Below are 17184 nucleotides of genomic sequence, written 5' to 3'. Positions count from 1 at the left end.
ATACGCAGCTCATTCAGAGTCTGACAGCAATTACAAGCTCCTTAACTGTCACTCTTCTAACAAGACCTAAGATTCTTAAGTGATTTCTAATGCTGATAGAAGGGCTCAGGGAACACAGAACACAAATCCAACGGAAACCAGGCTTCACAAAACAGCTTGTAATTAGTATGTTCTAATTAGATGCTGAAAGACACACAATCATCCACAATTAATTCTATCCATGATATAGCTTAGGGAACATCACAACAAAGTTAGAAAAGACCACAAGTGCCAAAAAATGTGAAAGCAATGCTAGGGGTCCAATTATGTGGCCTACTGAAAAACAAAAAACTTATCTTGTATAGTACCTGGAATTTATTTTAAACAATCCAGTCCTTATGACCATAATTAGTTACATTACAGTTGCTGAAAAAATAGACAATTAGTAGTTCTAATGAACTAGCCATTAACTTGTACCTATAAATGCCTGATTTTAGGAGCAGTATATTTAATAGTTTAAAAGAATCATTACATTTTTCAATTAGCACCATCTTTTTTTATTAAATCATCTTTCCATGAGTGGAGAAGAAAAAATACAGATGTTTCATGAAGTTTAAACAGAGCAGACAATTCTTCTGACTAAAATCCAATTTTTAAGGGCTGTAATGGCTAAACCAATGTTTTGAGCTGTAATTGTTGATACACAAGCTACACAGAGCAAGGAGAGAAGTTGCACAGATCTTTGGACAAAGTTCTACTTTAAGAAGGTTATTCTGGTCCTGCTAATCAGGCAAAAAAATGGATTTCAACAGAAAAAACAGACATTGTTGAAAACTATAGAGGACTTTCAGAATACATTTAAGAATCACAGAAGGGGAAGGTATTAATAACCAAAGAGGGGAATTCAGCATCTCACATTACAGTGAACACAAAATTGGGTGAATACAGTCAATGCTTGTGATGTAATCTGTGCAACAGTCTCCATTTTAACAGATAAATTACACATTTTATAAGCAATGCTATCATGATTTTAAGCACTTCAGGCATTGTAGACTCAGGAGGATGAAAATAAAGACTTGGCACTGTGATACTAACACATGCAGAATGTGATTACTTTTCCCTATATCATTTACTAAACCTGCTAATTAATCTGGAGAGTCTCACCCAAGCATCAAATCCACAGATTAACTGAGATGGAAAGCAGTCAATTTGCTTCTCTATTAAAACTAACTAAACAGGTGCAAAAATAAAAAAATAAATTTCCAATTCTCATTAGCTCAGATGGTCTTTTCCAATCCTGAATGCTAAATCTCAGTAAGTCTTGACACCACAGAGATGCAACATGCGGAAATGGTCTCATGCCTGAAGGAACACAAGTATATTAAAAAATCCTCTTCCTTCAAAGGAACTCTAGTAAGTTATTCCTTTTCCCTGACCCCTTGTCTACATCTATATTCTTTTTGCTATGTCAATACTCATTCAGCTGAAGTTTATTTTGGTTTAGGGTTTTTGCAGATGTTTTTGTTCTAGGTTTTTTCGCCCTCTCAGAGAGAGGACTTGGGGTCAGGGTTGGGTGGCGAAAGGGCTTATTTGCTTCTTTATAGACAGAGTTGTTATCTATATTGACTCATCTCATGGCTGGAAAAATTACACTGCAAGCACAAAAGGAATATCAAGCCAGAGGCACTGGCAAGACAAAACTGTCCCCTTATAAGAAGCAGCAGCCTGCACTTAACTTTCAAAACCATCTTTCATCCCAAAGACTTCACTAATGACCATGTCATCAACAGTATCTGAATAGATTAGATATGGTCACCATTTCCTACCCAAAGAACAATATTACTATAACACCTGACAGAGTTTGAAGTATGAGGCCCCTTAAACAAAGATTTGACTTTCTTCCTCTCTACACAGATTACATCAACAATTTAAAAATTCAAATAAGATAGCCAGATCTATTTGACAATATACGGAAAACATGATTAACACTAGTTTGAAGAGTGATTTGTGATATACTGAATAGTATCACTTTACCTATTGTCCTCAAGGCAAAAGAGCCTTTAGAACAGATGGAAGGGATCCATCAAACAATAATAAAGAAGCATAAAAAGCCACTGTGGCATAAACTACTCAAGTTCTGAAGTGACAAAGTGCTCCATAGCCTTAAATATTTAATATTTAGTTTCTTGTCTTTGACTGTATGATCCTAAACAACATTGAACTACATATACCACATGAACTACCACATTCTGTACTCTCATTTTACATGAGGGACAGCGTGCAGGGAATGAATCTGTTTACCAGCAAAATTTCTGCATTTATTGCAGAAGCTGGGAAGAATATCCAGAACAAACAAACAAACAAAACAAAACAAAAGGATGAAATCACAGTTCAGTAACTTGAATTATATCCTGGTAAATGGAATTGTATTTCGTCCTCTGACACAGAACTGCATGTGATATTTGCCAAGTCATTGAAACCTAACTTTTCACCACTGACCACTAAATGTAATCCCATCCTGCTCCACATTCCACCACTACAATTTTATTCATCAGGTTAAAATCTCCCATACAGGTTAAAAGCAATAGCAATGAGAGGCTTGTTATGTTCTTCATGGTCCACCAAATGACAAAAGACAAATTCAGCACTTGGCTTTCATGGTCATCTGCTAACAGCAATACAATGGGAAAGTATTCCTGGATCTAAAGAGAATATCCTGTAGAAGTCACTGAAATTTTTACCTTTTTTTTTTTCCTGGACCTATCTCCATTTACTCTTCTCCTCCGAAACACTTTCCCTGGATTCTCCTGGAGTTTTTGCAAGGCCAAATCTACTCTCTCCTACCTTCTCTTAGTTCTTCAACCATGTATCCCCAGCCATCCCCTTTAGTTTTCTTGTCCAGCTGCTTTTACATTTTATATCCTTTTCCCAGAATTAGTCTTCTTTCATAGCTTCACGTTCAACCTGCATTTACGATTCCCTTTTCATTTCATCGTTCACTCTCAGCCCACAATAGCTAAGACTGAGCTTCCAAATTTCCTGAATTTTAGCAGCTTTCTTCTTCCACTTCTCAGTACCTTGGTTCAGCATGAGATTTTGAGAACGTAAGCAAGAGGAGCTGCTTTGCCCCTCAGTTACAGTAACACACAGTTCTAGTATAACTTATTAGTAATGAGAAACAACTGCAAGGAATTACAAAACAGTTCCTTCAGCTGGGTTTCCAGACAGAAGAATAAATAGTGTTTCAGACCACGAATCCACCTAGGACAGTGACCTTTATCCATAAGTAGATGCCTATGGAAGACTAAGAACAGGAAGTAAAGAAAGCATGTGCTTATCTTACTACACGCCCAACCTCAAATTATTTTCAGCTGAGGGGATTTCTTGAACCTGATTTCATATACTTAGAAACCTCCACTTTATCTTTCCTCCAAGTACCTTTACCAATCTCCCACCGAGCCCACAGAAACTTCGCAAACACACAGTGGCAATACAATGTTATGAAAAGTACCACCTTTCTCTGCTCTGAGCATGGCACTCACTAGCTTCATATGACAGTCCATCCTCCCATTAGAATAAGACAACACCCATGCAGCTTTTCTTTGCTGCTACATGCATGCAAATTCTATACAGTAATTTGTAGCCCTCTATCACATCCTCAAAATACCTCTTTTTCAACAGATGGCAATCTTTTCCAGATTTCTTCCTCTCCAGAAGTAGATTGAGATCTTTTCCAGAGCCTAACCAGTAGATGCTCATAAAAAAAGAGTATTGCCCATCACATAACCTGTCACTGGGAGGCAGAAAGATCACTCAACATAGAACATGTTAAAGCCTGCCAATTCTACTTGCCAGTGGTGTATTCCCACTCCCTGCAGAATCTTCAGAGAATTCACCTGTCAAGATGCAAAAACACTCTTTTGAAGATGTACAGAATAGTTTTTGAAAGGCCATTTCACAGAGGTTACAAAAGACTCCTCCTGACAATAATACGGACCTCTCACCAAGTCTTAAGATTTCAATCTAGAAGTCGTAGGAATTTAAGGAGGTACAAGACCACATTTTTGTCTTCTGACATCATGAAATACCTTCCTCTGAAACAGAAGTATTTTGCTGAAATTAAAAAAGGTTTGAAGTCTATACATTGGCATAAGAGGTTACAGACCACCATGTTAACATTTAGGAAAGTAATATGCAACTTTAAAATAAGAACCAATTATTTAAAGTGCCAGGCACTATTAAATATAAATACCATGGCTTGTATAAGCTATAAAGCACTGAGAAAGTACCAGTTTCAAAATGTTTAATTGGCTGATAGAAGCAAACTCAGCAGTAAGAAGGAAGTGAACCAATTGCACTGCCTAGAATTAAAGAGATGAATAATTTTATGACAGCTACTACTGGCACCAAGATATAAACTTCATTGCCTGCAGTGACTGAGTTAAGAGAGTGAACTCATGAAATGAGAGACAAGATTAAACTGGCTAAGATTGTGTTCTACAGAGGGGAGTTCTGTATTTTAGAAAGATGGCATCTGAAAATTCCTTTTTTTATTTTTCCTCAAGAATCTGTTGCATATTCCAGGAAAGCTACTAAACTAGTTTGTCTAGGTTGGTTTTAAAACAGCAGTGAAGGCACAGCAATTTAGATTTTATTTCAGTGCTATTTTAATACAAGTTAGTTAGTTTTGGTTTATCACGTGTAAGAATACATTTGTATTTGCAAATAAACTACATAACTGGCAGAGGGTATTTACACATACGTGGTAGTCTATAGCATTATTTCTGAAAATTAATCATCAACATGTTTTGGTATGTTCATAGCTAGTGCAGACACAACCAGTGCCTCCTGAACCATTACTTAAAATCCTCCCACAGACCCTGCAGCTAAGGCTTTTGCTTGTTTTAAACCAGAGGAAAGAAAACAAGGAGTGCCCAGCAGTATGTTCAAATAGAACTAGCTTCTAGAACTGAATTCTCCTGATAATACTGATACTAGTTTCAACAGATAGACAAGTAGATGGCAAAAGGCATAATTGTGATACACTTTTATGTTTGAACCGTTGCATTGATCTCACTGGGACTATTTGTATGAGCATGCGTATAGCTGTTTATACAACCAGTGTAAATAAGGGTTCTATAATCAGGCTTAAAGCACTTCCCAGTACTTTTGCTGAAGCACTATTCAGAGACACTGTAGTAAACTAAAGCACTCAATGAAAGCAAAAGAAAGAAATCATCAATAAAATAAATGCAGGTTAACTATCAAACTTCAACAACATTATTATAAATGTATCATAACTAAATGCAATGAAGTCCACTTTAGAGATGGCTTCGGCAGCATAAAAGAATAGTTTTAAATTTTATGTGCAGCAAATTATGCACTGTGCTGTTCATATTTTGAAAGTATTTTACATGGTCAGAATTTAAAATACAACAAATGTTCTGTGCTGTGCCTTTCAGAGACACAAAACGCCTCAGCCTGAGAAAAAGGAACAGCAAGCAACAGCATACTTAACATCACATTCATCAGTATTGTATTATCATAGTGCTGGGCAGTACAAATATTAACTGACTCGCATTTCTAATAAGTTAACTAGAACAGATAATATAAAACATCTATAATCCAGCATGAAGTTAGAGCTTACTAGCTCTAACACCTGAGCTGGCATATTACAGAAAATTCTTAAAAAGTATACAAAGACATCAGCAAAATTTTAGTTTATGCAAAAAACCCCACTGTGCAGTGTTAGATTATCACCTACCATACTGGACAGCCTAAGTTGCTCCATTTTTGCATGTAAAGACACAAGTCACTTCTGCCAGCAGGACAAATGACCATTCAAGTTTTCCTTAAAGAAAACTGTCTTTTTGCATTTTTGTATAGAAGAACAACAATTTTCTGGCCCTCTTAAGCTACAGTTTTCACATTGTTTCACATTCTTCTCTAAGCTTCACTCCAGAGTGTTCGCACCACTCAGGCCTCACCCTTGAAGGGGTGCACCATCTCTTAACAAACCAGGCTGTATTTAAAAAAAAATCCTTCACAATTCAATATAGCCTTTCTGGAATGTTTGCAAGAGACTATCCAACACATTTGTTAAAAAAAAAAAAAAAATTCAAAAAAAATATTTAAATAATTTGCATATCACAACACTATCTTTTCTATTACATACTGACACCTCATAGAATTTATCTTCTGCTAATTTTGCCTCAAAATTACTTACAGAAATAGTACTGTAGGAAAAGAAACATTAGAACTGTAACTACACAGCATGACATAGTGTTCCTTTTGACAAAGATGTCTCAAAAAAATCAAAATAAGCCACCATCAGCTTGACTGAAACATGTTTTTTCTAAAATCAAGGATATAGTACTAAGTAATGGATCTGGTTAAGGATGACTAGGCTGGTAGCACCAAGGCATAGTTTTGATAACCTTCTTCTTCCACCTAGTGGTAAGAAACATAAAAAACAAGGTCCTTGGGAGTGCAGTCATATGATGTTTTGAAACACCAACTCTATAAATATTCACTGACATTATAAGGAGGACTGAGTCATGTAAAATTGTGGTTTTCATGTTCAAGTTCACAAGTCATAAACATACTAACACAAGGAGCTTAGAAATGCACTTACGAGATAGAATTGTGGAAACAAACCTAAATTCTCTTTACAGGTATATTTTTCATTCATGAAGCTCAGTATTTTTGTTTTCCAGGCTATTCAGTCTGATCATCTTATAAGAGGTTGCAACTATGCAAATCTGCATTCTGCCTCAACTGCTGAAGTATTTACTAAGAAGATTTGAAATAAAAATCAAAAAACATTACAGCAAAACTGCTCAGCATTTCATTAAACTTAGTAAATCAAATACCACAATAGTATAAACTAAGATAATGCTATTGCCCTATAGACGGGGGGGTGGTTGTAGCAGAATATAAGAACTAATTAAAAGTTTCTGTTGAATTATCTGGCCACAGTGGAAAAAACATGTCTATTGAGCACTATGTAAGCAATAGAAATATTTATCTCAATTGGAATTTTAAGAGCAGTGTTTTCAATCTCACATTCTGCTTCTCTTTAGGATCAACATTCTCACCACGGAACCTAGTGAATTAGAAAACAGATTAAACCAGAAGTGTATTTTCAGAGGCAGTGACAAGTTGATACCACGTCCTTGTGTTTTCAACTAACCTTGGCATTAAACTTGGGGAAACTCTAGCCCTTATACTTTGTGTAGTATCTTCTCCTGAAAAAGGACAGCAACAGGGGGATTATTTCCTCAAGTTTCAAAAGAAAATTTTTTTAAAAAAAAGGAACACTGAAAACATACTTGGATGTTTACCATGTCTGGCATCTGTTGGCAGTAGGACTTAGAAACATGGGGTCCTCATACATTTATATTCCATACATACACTCTGTCTCCTAAGCTTCATACCTCAACACAACACTAGGGCATAGGTCTAGGAAATCTAAGCTCACCTCTGTGACAGCACCTCATATACCCCAAGTTCCACACATTTCTGAGTTTCCTAATCAAAGTCTAAAGGTCCTACAGCTGAAGCTAAGCATGCACCAACTGCTTCAATTATTGGGCACTACAACTGCAGGAGAAGGGCTAAGAGATGATCCCTCCTTTTCCTCAGTTTGGGGTGCTATACTGAGGAACTGCCTCTAGCTGTTCATGTCAACACATTTTGCAAGAATCCAGTATCTTCTGAGACTGCCTGTTCTTCTGTCTGATTCAGCTGAAATTGGCTAATGGATTTAAAAATTGTTGTGGCAGTGGGGGAAAGAGTGATGACATTGCCAGAAAGGCAAGAAGGCAGAGATAACTCAACAGCCTCATTTCCTTACGGAATTCTGGCCAAATATGGTAAAATAGTTAAAAATTGCCACAACATTGACATTTTCACATGATAAGGTTATCTAAAGCATTTGCAAAGCTAAAAAAAAAACCCCAACAACAAACAACTACTGTGCACCTCCCCATGGGTATTCCCCATTTCCAAAGTAATAAAATTCCTGCATCTTAGACTCAGTATGTCACAGGATATAACTGGCACAAGGACAAATATTACCCACAGGAAACATTTATAAGACAGGTTGGTTTTCAATCCTTTTTTTTTTTTTTTAAGAGATCTTTTTTTTTTTTTTTTTTTTAAGAGAGCAATGGATAAGAAGTGCTCACAGGGTTGAAGTGTTTAAATCCATTTCAAAGTGAAGTTGATTGTGGATAGAGTGCTTTCATGATCTATGCCTTCTATCATGGAGCTCTGCTTTTTATCAAAATGATATCCTACATAAAGTATATCCAGTGTGACAATTTAGAGCATTTATCCATATTATTCTTGATACAAATCTGACATACAAAACGGCACAATGTTGAATGCTTTTATATATGTATGCATGTATATACACACATACACTGAGCTAGACTGGCGTGAATCACATTTCTTCTAGACCAGGATTAGCAATTAATCAATACATACTTAAATGGAACTCATGCAGAACAATGCAGAACAGAGTCTGTTTTGTCTTTTCCTCATGTCTACATGTCATCAAAAGAGAGACAATTCAGGAAAGACAGGCTACAACCAGACTCCACAGTGTAAAACAAGGCCTGGTTAAAAAGCAGATCACAGCAAGAAAGCTATGATCCAGCTAGTCATCTCAATGATCTTTGATACCCATCCCTGCAAAGTCCTGGGAGCTGTAAGTGATGCTGTCAAGCACTGTATTGTCCATTGATGAGCCATGAACTGTGCACCATGTGCCAAGACACTGTGCTTCCATCTAACATATGCCTTATGTAGACACACCCTCCTACAGTCAGTTCCTACCAAGGGATTAATTTAACTTCAAACCTTTAGCAACAAGTCAGTGCACACGTTCTAAATCTGCACTCCATGAACCCATATGGAAGCCTTCTGATGAAAGCCAGTGCTTACAGACTCTTAAAGCTTAGATACATGCAAGTGAACCAACTGACAGCAGTGTGGAGTACCATGTGCCTTGAATAAAGTCTGTAAGATAATTTCCATTTTCAGAAGCATCTAGCATTACATTTTGTACTGCAGAGAATTATTTTACTTTATTTATTTAGGGAAAGTAATCTATTTCCTTCAAACTTTATAATTTGCATCCAAAGTCAAATCTGAAATAGGTTGAAGTGGGAACGAGTATGAGATGAAGCCTCTGAATAAATGGTTTGATTTACTGTCCTTTACATACAAAACATCATTCATCATGTGAAAACAACCTTTGTGAGAAAAACAGTAAATTCAGTTTGAACCTTAGCACGCACTTTTTGACAAACTGTTTAAATGAAGTCTAAAAGTTTAATGAAATGTCTTTTGCTTTTGACTGAAATTTCAAAAGCAGCTTTGAGATGTCAGTATCTAGACAATGTTTTTAATCGACATTTATTGGATTATTCAATATTTCAGACTGATGCCATTCTTTAGAAAACTGAGCATGGATTGAAGGTAGAAAAGAAGCCAAAAAATTGAATGTACAATACTTATAATTTTCAACAGATGGCACTTTATAGCAAGGAATCCATAGTGTCTAATTAAAAGATAGCAAAAACAATTGAATGTCTGAGTGCATTGACATGCCAAAGTCTGCATCCGAAAAAGCCCAATATCCTTAAATTTGAAAGTATAGTTCTAGAAAACTGGAAGTACAGAGAATCTAAAGACAAACAAAAACTCTGAAGTAACATTCTATCTCAGATATTAATCACACCAAGGTGTTCTTCATAAAGGCAGGATATTCCCATCTTTTCTTCTCAGGCAGAATTTGCAGGTAGAGTTAAGTTTAAAGATTACAAGGAAAACATGACCATCAGACTATAGTTATTACTGCGTATGAGCTCAGAAGAGAATAGAGAAGCCTTTTAGTAATGTCTTGTGCAAAACTTTACAGGCATTTCAATGTCTAAAGCTACACAAAGATTTTTTAGAAGTATTTATGAGCTAAATAAACAAGAAAGGCCTGGGAGCATTGCTGCCTCTGAGTTACAACCCAAGTTACACTTTTAAATTGTCTGTCAGTATTATCTGAGTGGAATGTGCTTACTTATGGGAGTCACTAAAGGCAAACTGAGAATGACAACATTTTAAAGAAATCCATGGGGAGCTAACAGTACCTTCAGTTACCTAATTGGTAGTTACAGAGAAGAAGTCACACTTCTTGGAGATGCACAGAGAAAAGACAAAAGGCAATGGACACAAGGTACAGCATGGGAAATGGCAATTAGTTAAGTTTTTATAACAGAACTAGTTGGGTATTGGAAGAGGCTACCCGGGGCATTTGAAGCTCCATCTTTGGAGTTACTCAAAATTTGACAAGGCTCTGAGTAAACTCATCTAGCTTCAACAATAGCCCCGCTTTGAGCAGGGATGTTGGACTACAAGAACACCAGTCCCTTCCAGGAACTTGCAGCATTCTAAATTGTTCAGTAGAAAATGCTACACAAAAGGATAAGACCCAACACCACACCCTCAGGGCACAGCTTCTGAAAGATACTCCCTCAGTTATGACTGAGCCATAGTCTCTCAGACTCCCAAAACAATTCTTCTCACAAAACTAGAGAACACAACCACTTTTTAGGCTGTGATGATATTTCAACAGGATGCAGGAAGTCCTCTTTCTAGTAAACGACTGAGGACCATGTCTTGGTCTGAATCCTCATTCTGAACTAAATCAAAGAAGTTTGATTTTTAAGTTACCTCTTTTTCAAATGTATGATCTGGTTAGTGGGTAACCTTCCCATTTTCTAAGTTAATTTATATAGGATCAAGTCAGCAGCTACAATCAAGCAGCACTTACTATGCTAGACAAAAAAAGGAACATCTCGTTTGCAAATCCTGTGAGTTTACAGATTAGATGTTACCATCTAACAGTATTCAGTACTGTTAAAAATATTTATGCCCATACATAGAAAATGTAGGCTTATACAATTAGAGTATTTCCCATGCTAGGTGGCATGCAAACAAAATTCTCATATGTCTGAGCTGAATCCTTAAGGTGATGTGACAAGGTCTTGCAAGAAACAAGCTTTTGTAGGCATACAACTCTATCAAAAGGTTTTACTAAACATTATTTGTCCCAGAAACCTTTCCTGGAATACATAAAAACTTTTGTAAATCTATCTTCTGTACCTAAATATCACTAGAAATTCCACACATATTTTGAAGCAGAGAGGTTTGCTACTAAAGTAATACAGATTAAGTTCCCCCTTCAGCACTGTGCAAGGGAAAACTTCAGGTATAGGAAGGTATAGGATAGATATTGTTACACCTCCACAGCATCTTGCAATGCAAGTATTGGGCCACAAAATGCCACGATAACTATATTCTTATCTGTTCCTGAAGGAGGCATTCTTTCTCCTGATTGCAATCAAAAAATTTAGGCACATCAGAACCTGATTCAACAGACAAGAAACAAACAAGAAGCAGTGAAAAATACTGCAGAAATGCAGCAACTACAGGGAACTGAAGATTCCAAGATAGATAATTGGCCTTGTAAGGCTTAGAGTTCTTATGAAAACACAGCTATAGTTTTAGCACATTTTTCCCCTTCATTGGTAGGAGCAGATTCATCTCTTGCATAGATGAAAAACTCCATACCCAAATGAACTGAAACACAAGCCATTACATACTTCACACATTTAGAATCAACTGGCCTAGATACTTTACAGTTGATTTTAAGATTGTCAATGACTTTGGTGTCCAGGAAAGTCTTACTAATCTAGTATTTACAAACCCTGCTCAGAATGAAGAAGAAGTTTTCATACAGCTTCATCCAGCCTTAATGCTATAAAAATTTATGCCTTAATCCATTTAATTAGGGAGAGACTTCCATATATCTGATTCAGGCTGCTTCCAATCTTCTCCCATTAGTCCTTTCAGGTTCAAATCTTTGAAAAATTCCAGGCGATGACTGCAAAGGGAGGAGAAATAAACAAAACAGTTGTAAGTCTTGTAGTATGTATCTTAATAAAAGGCAGTATCGTCAATAGTTTCAATTAATCTTTATTTTCAGGTTTTCTTGGGCAAGAAAGTAACCAGCATTTCATGTGTTCATTTTCCAAAACTTGAGTTTATAAATAAAAAAACACTACTGTGTTTTTGAAAATCTTATACTGGAAAACACAGAGCAAAATACTCAGCTATTGAACAAGTATCACACAGCATAAAATGAAGTTAACAAAGTGCTCACCTTTTAAACTCCCTCAACTTATGTGGCCTGAAACTGCAGTCAGAGCAAGAGCACAGGAATATCCTGCTTTATGACTTATCCGCACTCCAAGAGAGAAAAGTTTACAACTCTTGACCAATTGAAAAATCGTATCACAGGGGTATCCTTTCTTTACAGAAAAGAGGAAGACTGGATAGATAATGAAGCTAGTAAATATATTTTTTCTGTAAGACTGGAAGTCTTGCTTTCTTTTGGACATTATGAATCAGTTCTTGATAAGAATTTCTCCTTTAGGTTACCACACAGAAACAATAGAAGGAAGACACTGAAGCCAAATGCTAATTAAACTGACATTAAACAACTGCCAGACAGCAGATAGAACATCTAATACTACACTAATAATTTTAAAAGGTAAATGGAATTCTCTTATTACAAAGTAATTTGTAAGAGTAAAGATGAACTAAGAGCAATGAAAGTAGCAAGGAGCAACCTCTTACATAATTGCATCTGCTACCAATGTCTGAAAAAGTCAAGGGTTTTTTTGGAAGGGATACTACAGAAAAATAGAAAGAATCCCTTCCTGAAAAATATTACAGGCATTCTCCAGTTTACCACAGAAAAATAAAAGTATCTATTTCTTATGGAACACTGATAAAGAGAATGTATTTTATTAGGAATAGCTTTGAATTTTTTTTAAATAAACAGTTGCAGAAGCTAAGATTTTTTTTAAATAAAGGCAAAAAAGGGTAACTTAGCTAAAATTTACCTTACATGGCTGTCACTGTATGTTGCATAACAAGTTTGCATAAGGACTATAGTGTACCCTCTAGACCTAGTTCATTTATCCACAATGCCCAGAAGTAGCAGGTTTCACCAAATCATCCCAGTCTCAGAGTCAAAGAAAATAAACAGGTCCAGAACACCATTTAAAAATCAAGATATTCTAGTTTTCTATTGACACTGGGTATACTTTTATTGTACTTCTCAGTTTAGTCTGCCTCTTCAAACTTTCCATAATATGGAGCCATCTGTAGAGGTGAAGTTGTTTAGAACAGTAGGGGAGAAGCAAAAGATATTTACTGGAAATGTATCTGGTGAAATTAACACTAAGTGGCATTTCAGGAGGTGCTGGAGGCAAGGAAAAAGTAGAACAACCTATCTATGATTTAGCTGAGAAGGGTTATAAAACAGATGCCAATGGTGTTGAATGCATCATTTTCTATGCACCTGGGGATAACACAGAAATCAAGCACTAATTACAGCTATCTGCCACAATGCCTTATACAAAGTACAGTGCCAACAGATCTGGGCCTAAGCAGTATAATTAAAATACTAGTGGCTCTGAATCAGAGTAGCTTTTTTAATTATTCCAAGAATAGTGCAACTATATTACAAAAGATCTAATTTCATGCTTACAAATCCGGTTTCTGTCCTTCCTGTAGTTCATGTCGAGGCACAGGATAAAGCGCTTCATATTTTCTCTCTTCTCCTGAGCCATGAATTGCAAATGCATTGAACTTGCTAGTATGTGGTGGAAAATAATTCCAAGGAAGATGAGCTTTACCCTCCCATTTGGTTTTCATTCTTGTCACCTCAACCTCTAAAGGAAGTTCTTCCTTTAAAAGAGGTTAAAAAAAAAGAGGTAGTGTCACCTTCCAGTCAGGCAACATGTACCAAAAAACATTTAGTTTTTCTGTACGTTATGACTGTACTTGACCACTTACCTTCCATACTCTTCTTTTGCCAGAAAGCAGCAGTACCAAGTGTTGTCCATGGCTGTCAAAAAAATCAGAGCACAGTTTTCTTAAAGTGATGCCAAGTTATTAGTGTACTGTTCTGCCACAAATGTGTACAGTCCCCATATTACAGCAATTTCTGTACCCAGTACTGGAAATGCAAATTAACATTTGTAACTTTTTCAGAGTGCTGTACTTACGGACAAAGTTCAACTTCTAAATACTGTTCAGTTCTGTCACTCAGGAAAAATGCTTCTACAACTGAAAAAAAATAGGCTGTCAGGATTTTATACTAACTATTTTGTAATATCCTGACACCTTCATATCCCACTAAAACAATTCTGTTCTCACAATTTTTGTCCTGTGCCACGCCAGAGTTTGTCTAGCTGCAAACATGCTAATGACAGCTTCCTAACTATTTGAAGAGCTATGCCATAATTGTAACTTCAAGAGCTTTTATTTTTAATGCCTATCATCATAAAGAGTTTTATAAAGCACTGTACTGATTTTATTTACTGAACCAACTCCAGCTTTGGAAATGCTCATCTTGATGTAGCAGAAAAATGGCAGGTCTACTAATGTTAGCTGCCAGTGCACTAAGAAAAGCATCAGCACACAGATATTGCTGTGAACAAAGCTGACCCAAGACAGTGATCCCAGTCAATCACACTCACAGCGTGCACTCCAGGTCGAGCACTTAAGTACAAAAGTCTGGTGTTTGCTGCTAACCTGAGGATCCAGAGCACCAGAGACCAGAAAAAAAAATGAAAAGTGGAACATATATTCCCAGCAGAGCACAGACCCCATAACTAAGACTGCTAAATCTCAGAAATAATATGTCCTGGTTTCGCTCAACGTGGGGCACAACAGGTTGAGATAACAACAAATCCGACCAGACCACATTAGAACATATTTGTTACAAGCATTCACTATATTAGTTTGATCGTTGCTGGTCACAATGTTGACTTATTTGCTCTCAAAGTTGTTGTGCTTGTTCTCAGGGGGTGTGTTATGCAACACCTTACTTGCTGCATATGTTTCCCATTGTGCTGTTTATCATTTCTGGGAACTGGGTCAAGGTTATCATTTTTCTGTACTTTGTAGCACATGCTTATGATATGATAAAATGTCTGGATGTGACACTAATCTGGTATTTTGTACTCAGCATTGCCATCATCTCTGTACTTTGGGAGCCATCTCTCAGAAATGATTAATAATTATACTGTTTACCTTTTCTCCTCAGAGAGCAAATTTATGGGGGAAAGACCTTCCTTCACCTTCCCCTTCTCCTCCAGGCTAGTTACAATAGTTCTTGAGAATTCTGAATATCCTTGGGATGTTCAAACCAGCATGTTCCTGTTGCTCTTACTCCTGAATGTGTTTCAGGTCTTGTTTAAAGCTAAACACCTATTTAAGAATATCACCCAGAGGTCTATTCTGAGGCTGCATAGTTATGAGTGGCAGGGTGTGTGGGATAGTATGGGCAAGTACATAGGGCAAGTAAGAAAGCATTTAGCTCTTAAATGGCTTTCCGCTGTAGATGGCTGATACTTTGGACAGGAGATTACTGTTCCAGGTGTACCTGAAAGCCATGTGTGACTGCTAAATCATCTTTCAGGAACACAAAGAAGAACTATAATGGTGTTTCTCACAGCAATAACATTATTAGAAAGCTGTAGGTAGAATTATAATTAGATATGATTGGTAACCTTATTTTATTTTTACATAAGCCTATTTGGTATAATGATATCAAAGAGGTGCTAATACTGTTCCAGTAGAGCTTTAATCAGAACAGCTCAATAATCAGGAAGTAAGAGAAACATTAAATTCTTGCATTATTCAAAGCAACAGGTAAAAGTGAAAGTATTGACAGGAAAGGAGAAAGAAAACAGCATTACACTAAGTACATTGCCCATTCCATTTGGGTACAGTTTTGAATCATAAGCTGCCCTTTGTTTCACATCTTCCTATTCTTCAAATATACTTTGGAAAAGCGATTACAACAGACAAATATTTTAGCTATTGCTCCCTACTTCTTAAAGCAAAAGTAGAACCTATCTTTAGGATTCCACTTCTATTTACCTACTGCAAATGCATTCTTATATACACAGCACAAAATTATTTTGATATTCGAATATTTCCAGCTTCTATTATCCCACAAGTTATATCAGTAACCCAGATCAGGAAGAGTCAACCTCACCATTCTTAAAATCAATCCAGCTCATCATACCCCATTTCTTTATGGACACCAAGTGACATATTTGCTTCTTTTCCCAATCATTTGTATTGTTGCACTGCAATAAAACAACCACTCACCTTGCGGCCAGCAGTGTTACTGATGAAAATCAATTCACCACCTAGAAAAAGAGCATCACTCTTGATACAGTTTGGGGTGGTTTACAGCTGACTATAATAGGTGGTTTATAGTTACTTAAAGAGCTGTTTAAGGGTAAGGCAGTGATTACAACTAAATCCTTTCCTTCCCCACAGAAAGGAAATTTTTTTACTTTACATTTCAAATATGATCTTTAAAAGCAGTACTGTGACAAAAGACCGAATTGAATTAGATGTTATATACTCACAACCTTTAGATCAGTTTGAAAAAATAACCATCGTAGACTCCTAAATGAAGACGAGGCATATTAACTACAGAGGAACATCAGTGTCTACACAAATCAGACATATTTGCAGCAGAACAGTTACACTTACCCTCATAGTCCCACAGTCTACTGAAAGGTTTCCCTGGCTTTCCAAGTGGTGCTGAAGGATCATTAAAGAAGGGAGCATTCACTTCCATTAGCAGTCCTGCATTGTCCAACTTCAGCACAACTGTCACTGGCTCATGGCTCACAGGTAAACCATCCCATGTGTATTTAATTGTAAATTCCATCTTCATGCACTGCGTAAACGAGAAAGGAAGTTTCTGTCAAAGATCTCAGATTCCATTTCAGCACCAACTAACTACACTGTTTGCTTGGCCAGGAAAAAAAGCACACTTTTGTACAAAGTCAATCATCAAACCATGTTTTTAGACATCAGAAGAGCTGGGATAGTTTAGCTTTATCAAGCAATGAAATAAACATGTTACATGAATGCTTTTCATAGGTTTTTATACCTGCATGGTTACAAACCACTCTGAAGTCTTACCAAGCTTAAGGTATTTCAAATATGTACCTAAACAAACACCTTCCAAAACCCTCAGAAATATTTATCAAGAGAAGAGAGAAACAAAACAAAGTCTCCACTACATGATCTTAGATGGTT

General features: G+C 36.6%; 1 protein-coding gene across 1 annotated transcript; it reads right to left on the bottom strand.

The window, feature by feature from the left end:
- Positions 1 to 11826: 11826 nt before the first annotated feature.
- LOC309404853 (UPF0462 protein C4orf33) lies at positions 11827 to 16816 on the bottom strand (the record flags this gene model as incomplete). The annotated part of the gene is made up of 5 exons (XM_081999475.1): positions 11827 to 11926; positions 13601 to 13800; positions 13909 to 13960; positions 14121 to 14181; positions 16630 to 16816. The coding sequence occupies 5 exons, from the start codon at positions 16814 to 16816 to the stop codon at positions 11827 to 11829; spliced, it is 600 nt and encodes a 199-aa protein (XP_081855601.1).
- Positions 16817 to 17184: the final 368 nt, after the last annotated feature.

The sequence above is a fragment of the Phaethon aethereus genome (genome assembly GCF_964289735.1).
Source record: "Phaethon aethereus genome assembly, chromosome: 4".
NCBI lineage: Eukaryota > Metazoa > Chordata > Aves > Phaethontiformes > Phaethontidae > Phaethon > Phaethon aethereus.
The sequence above is the reverse complement of the archived record's forward strand: the minus strand, read 5'-3'. Positions and strand labels throughout refer to the sequence as shown.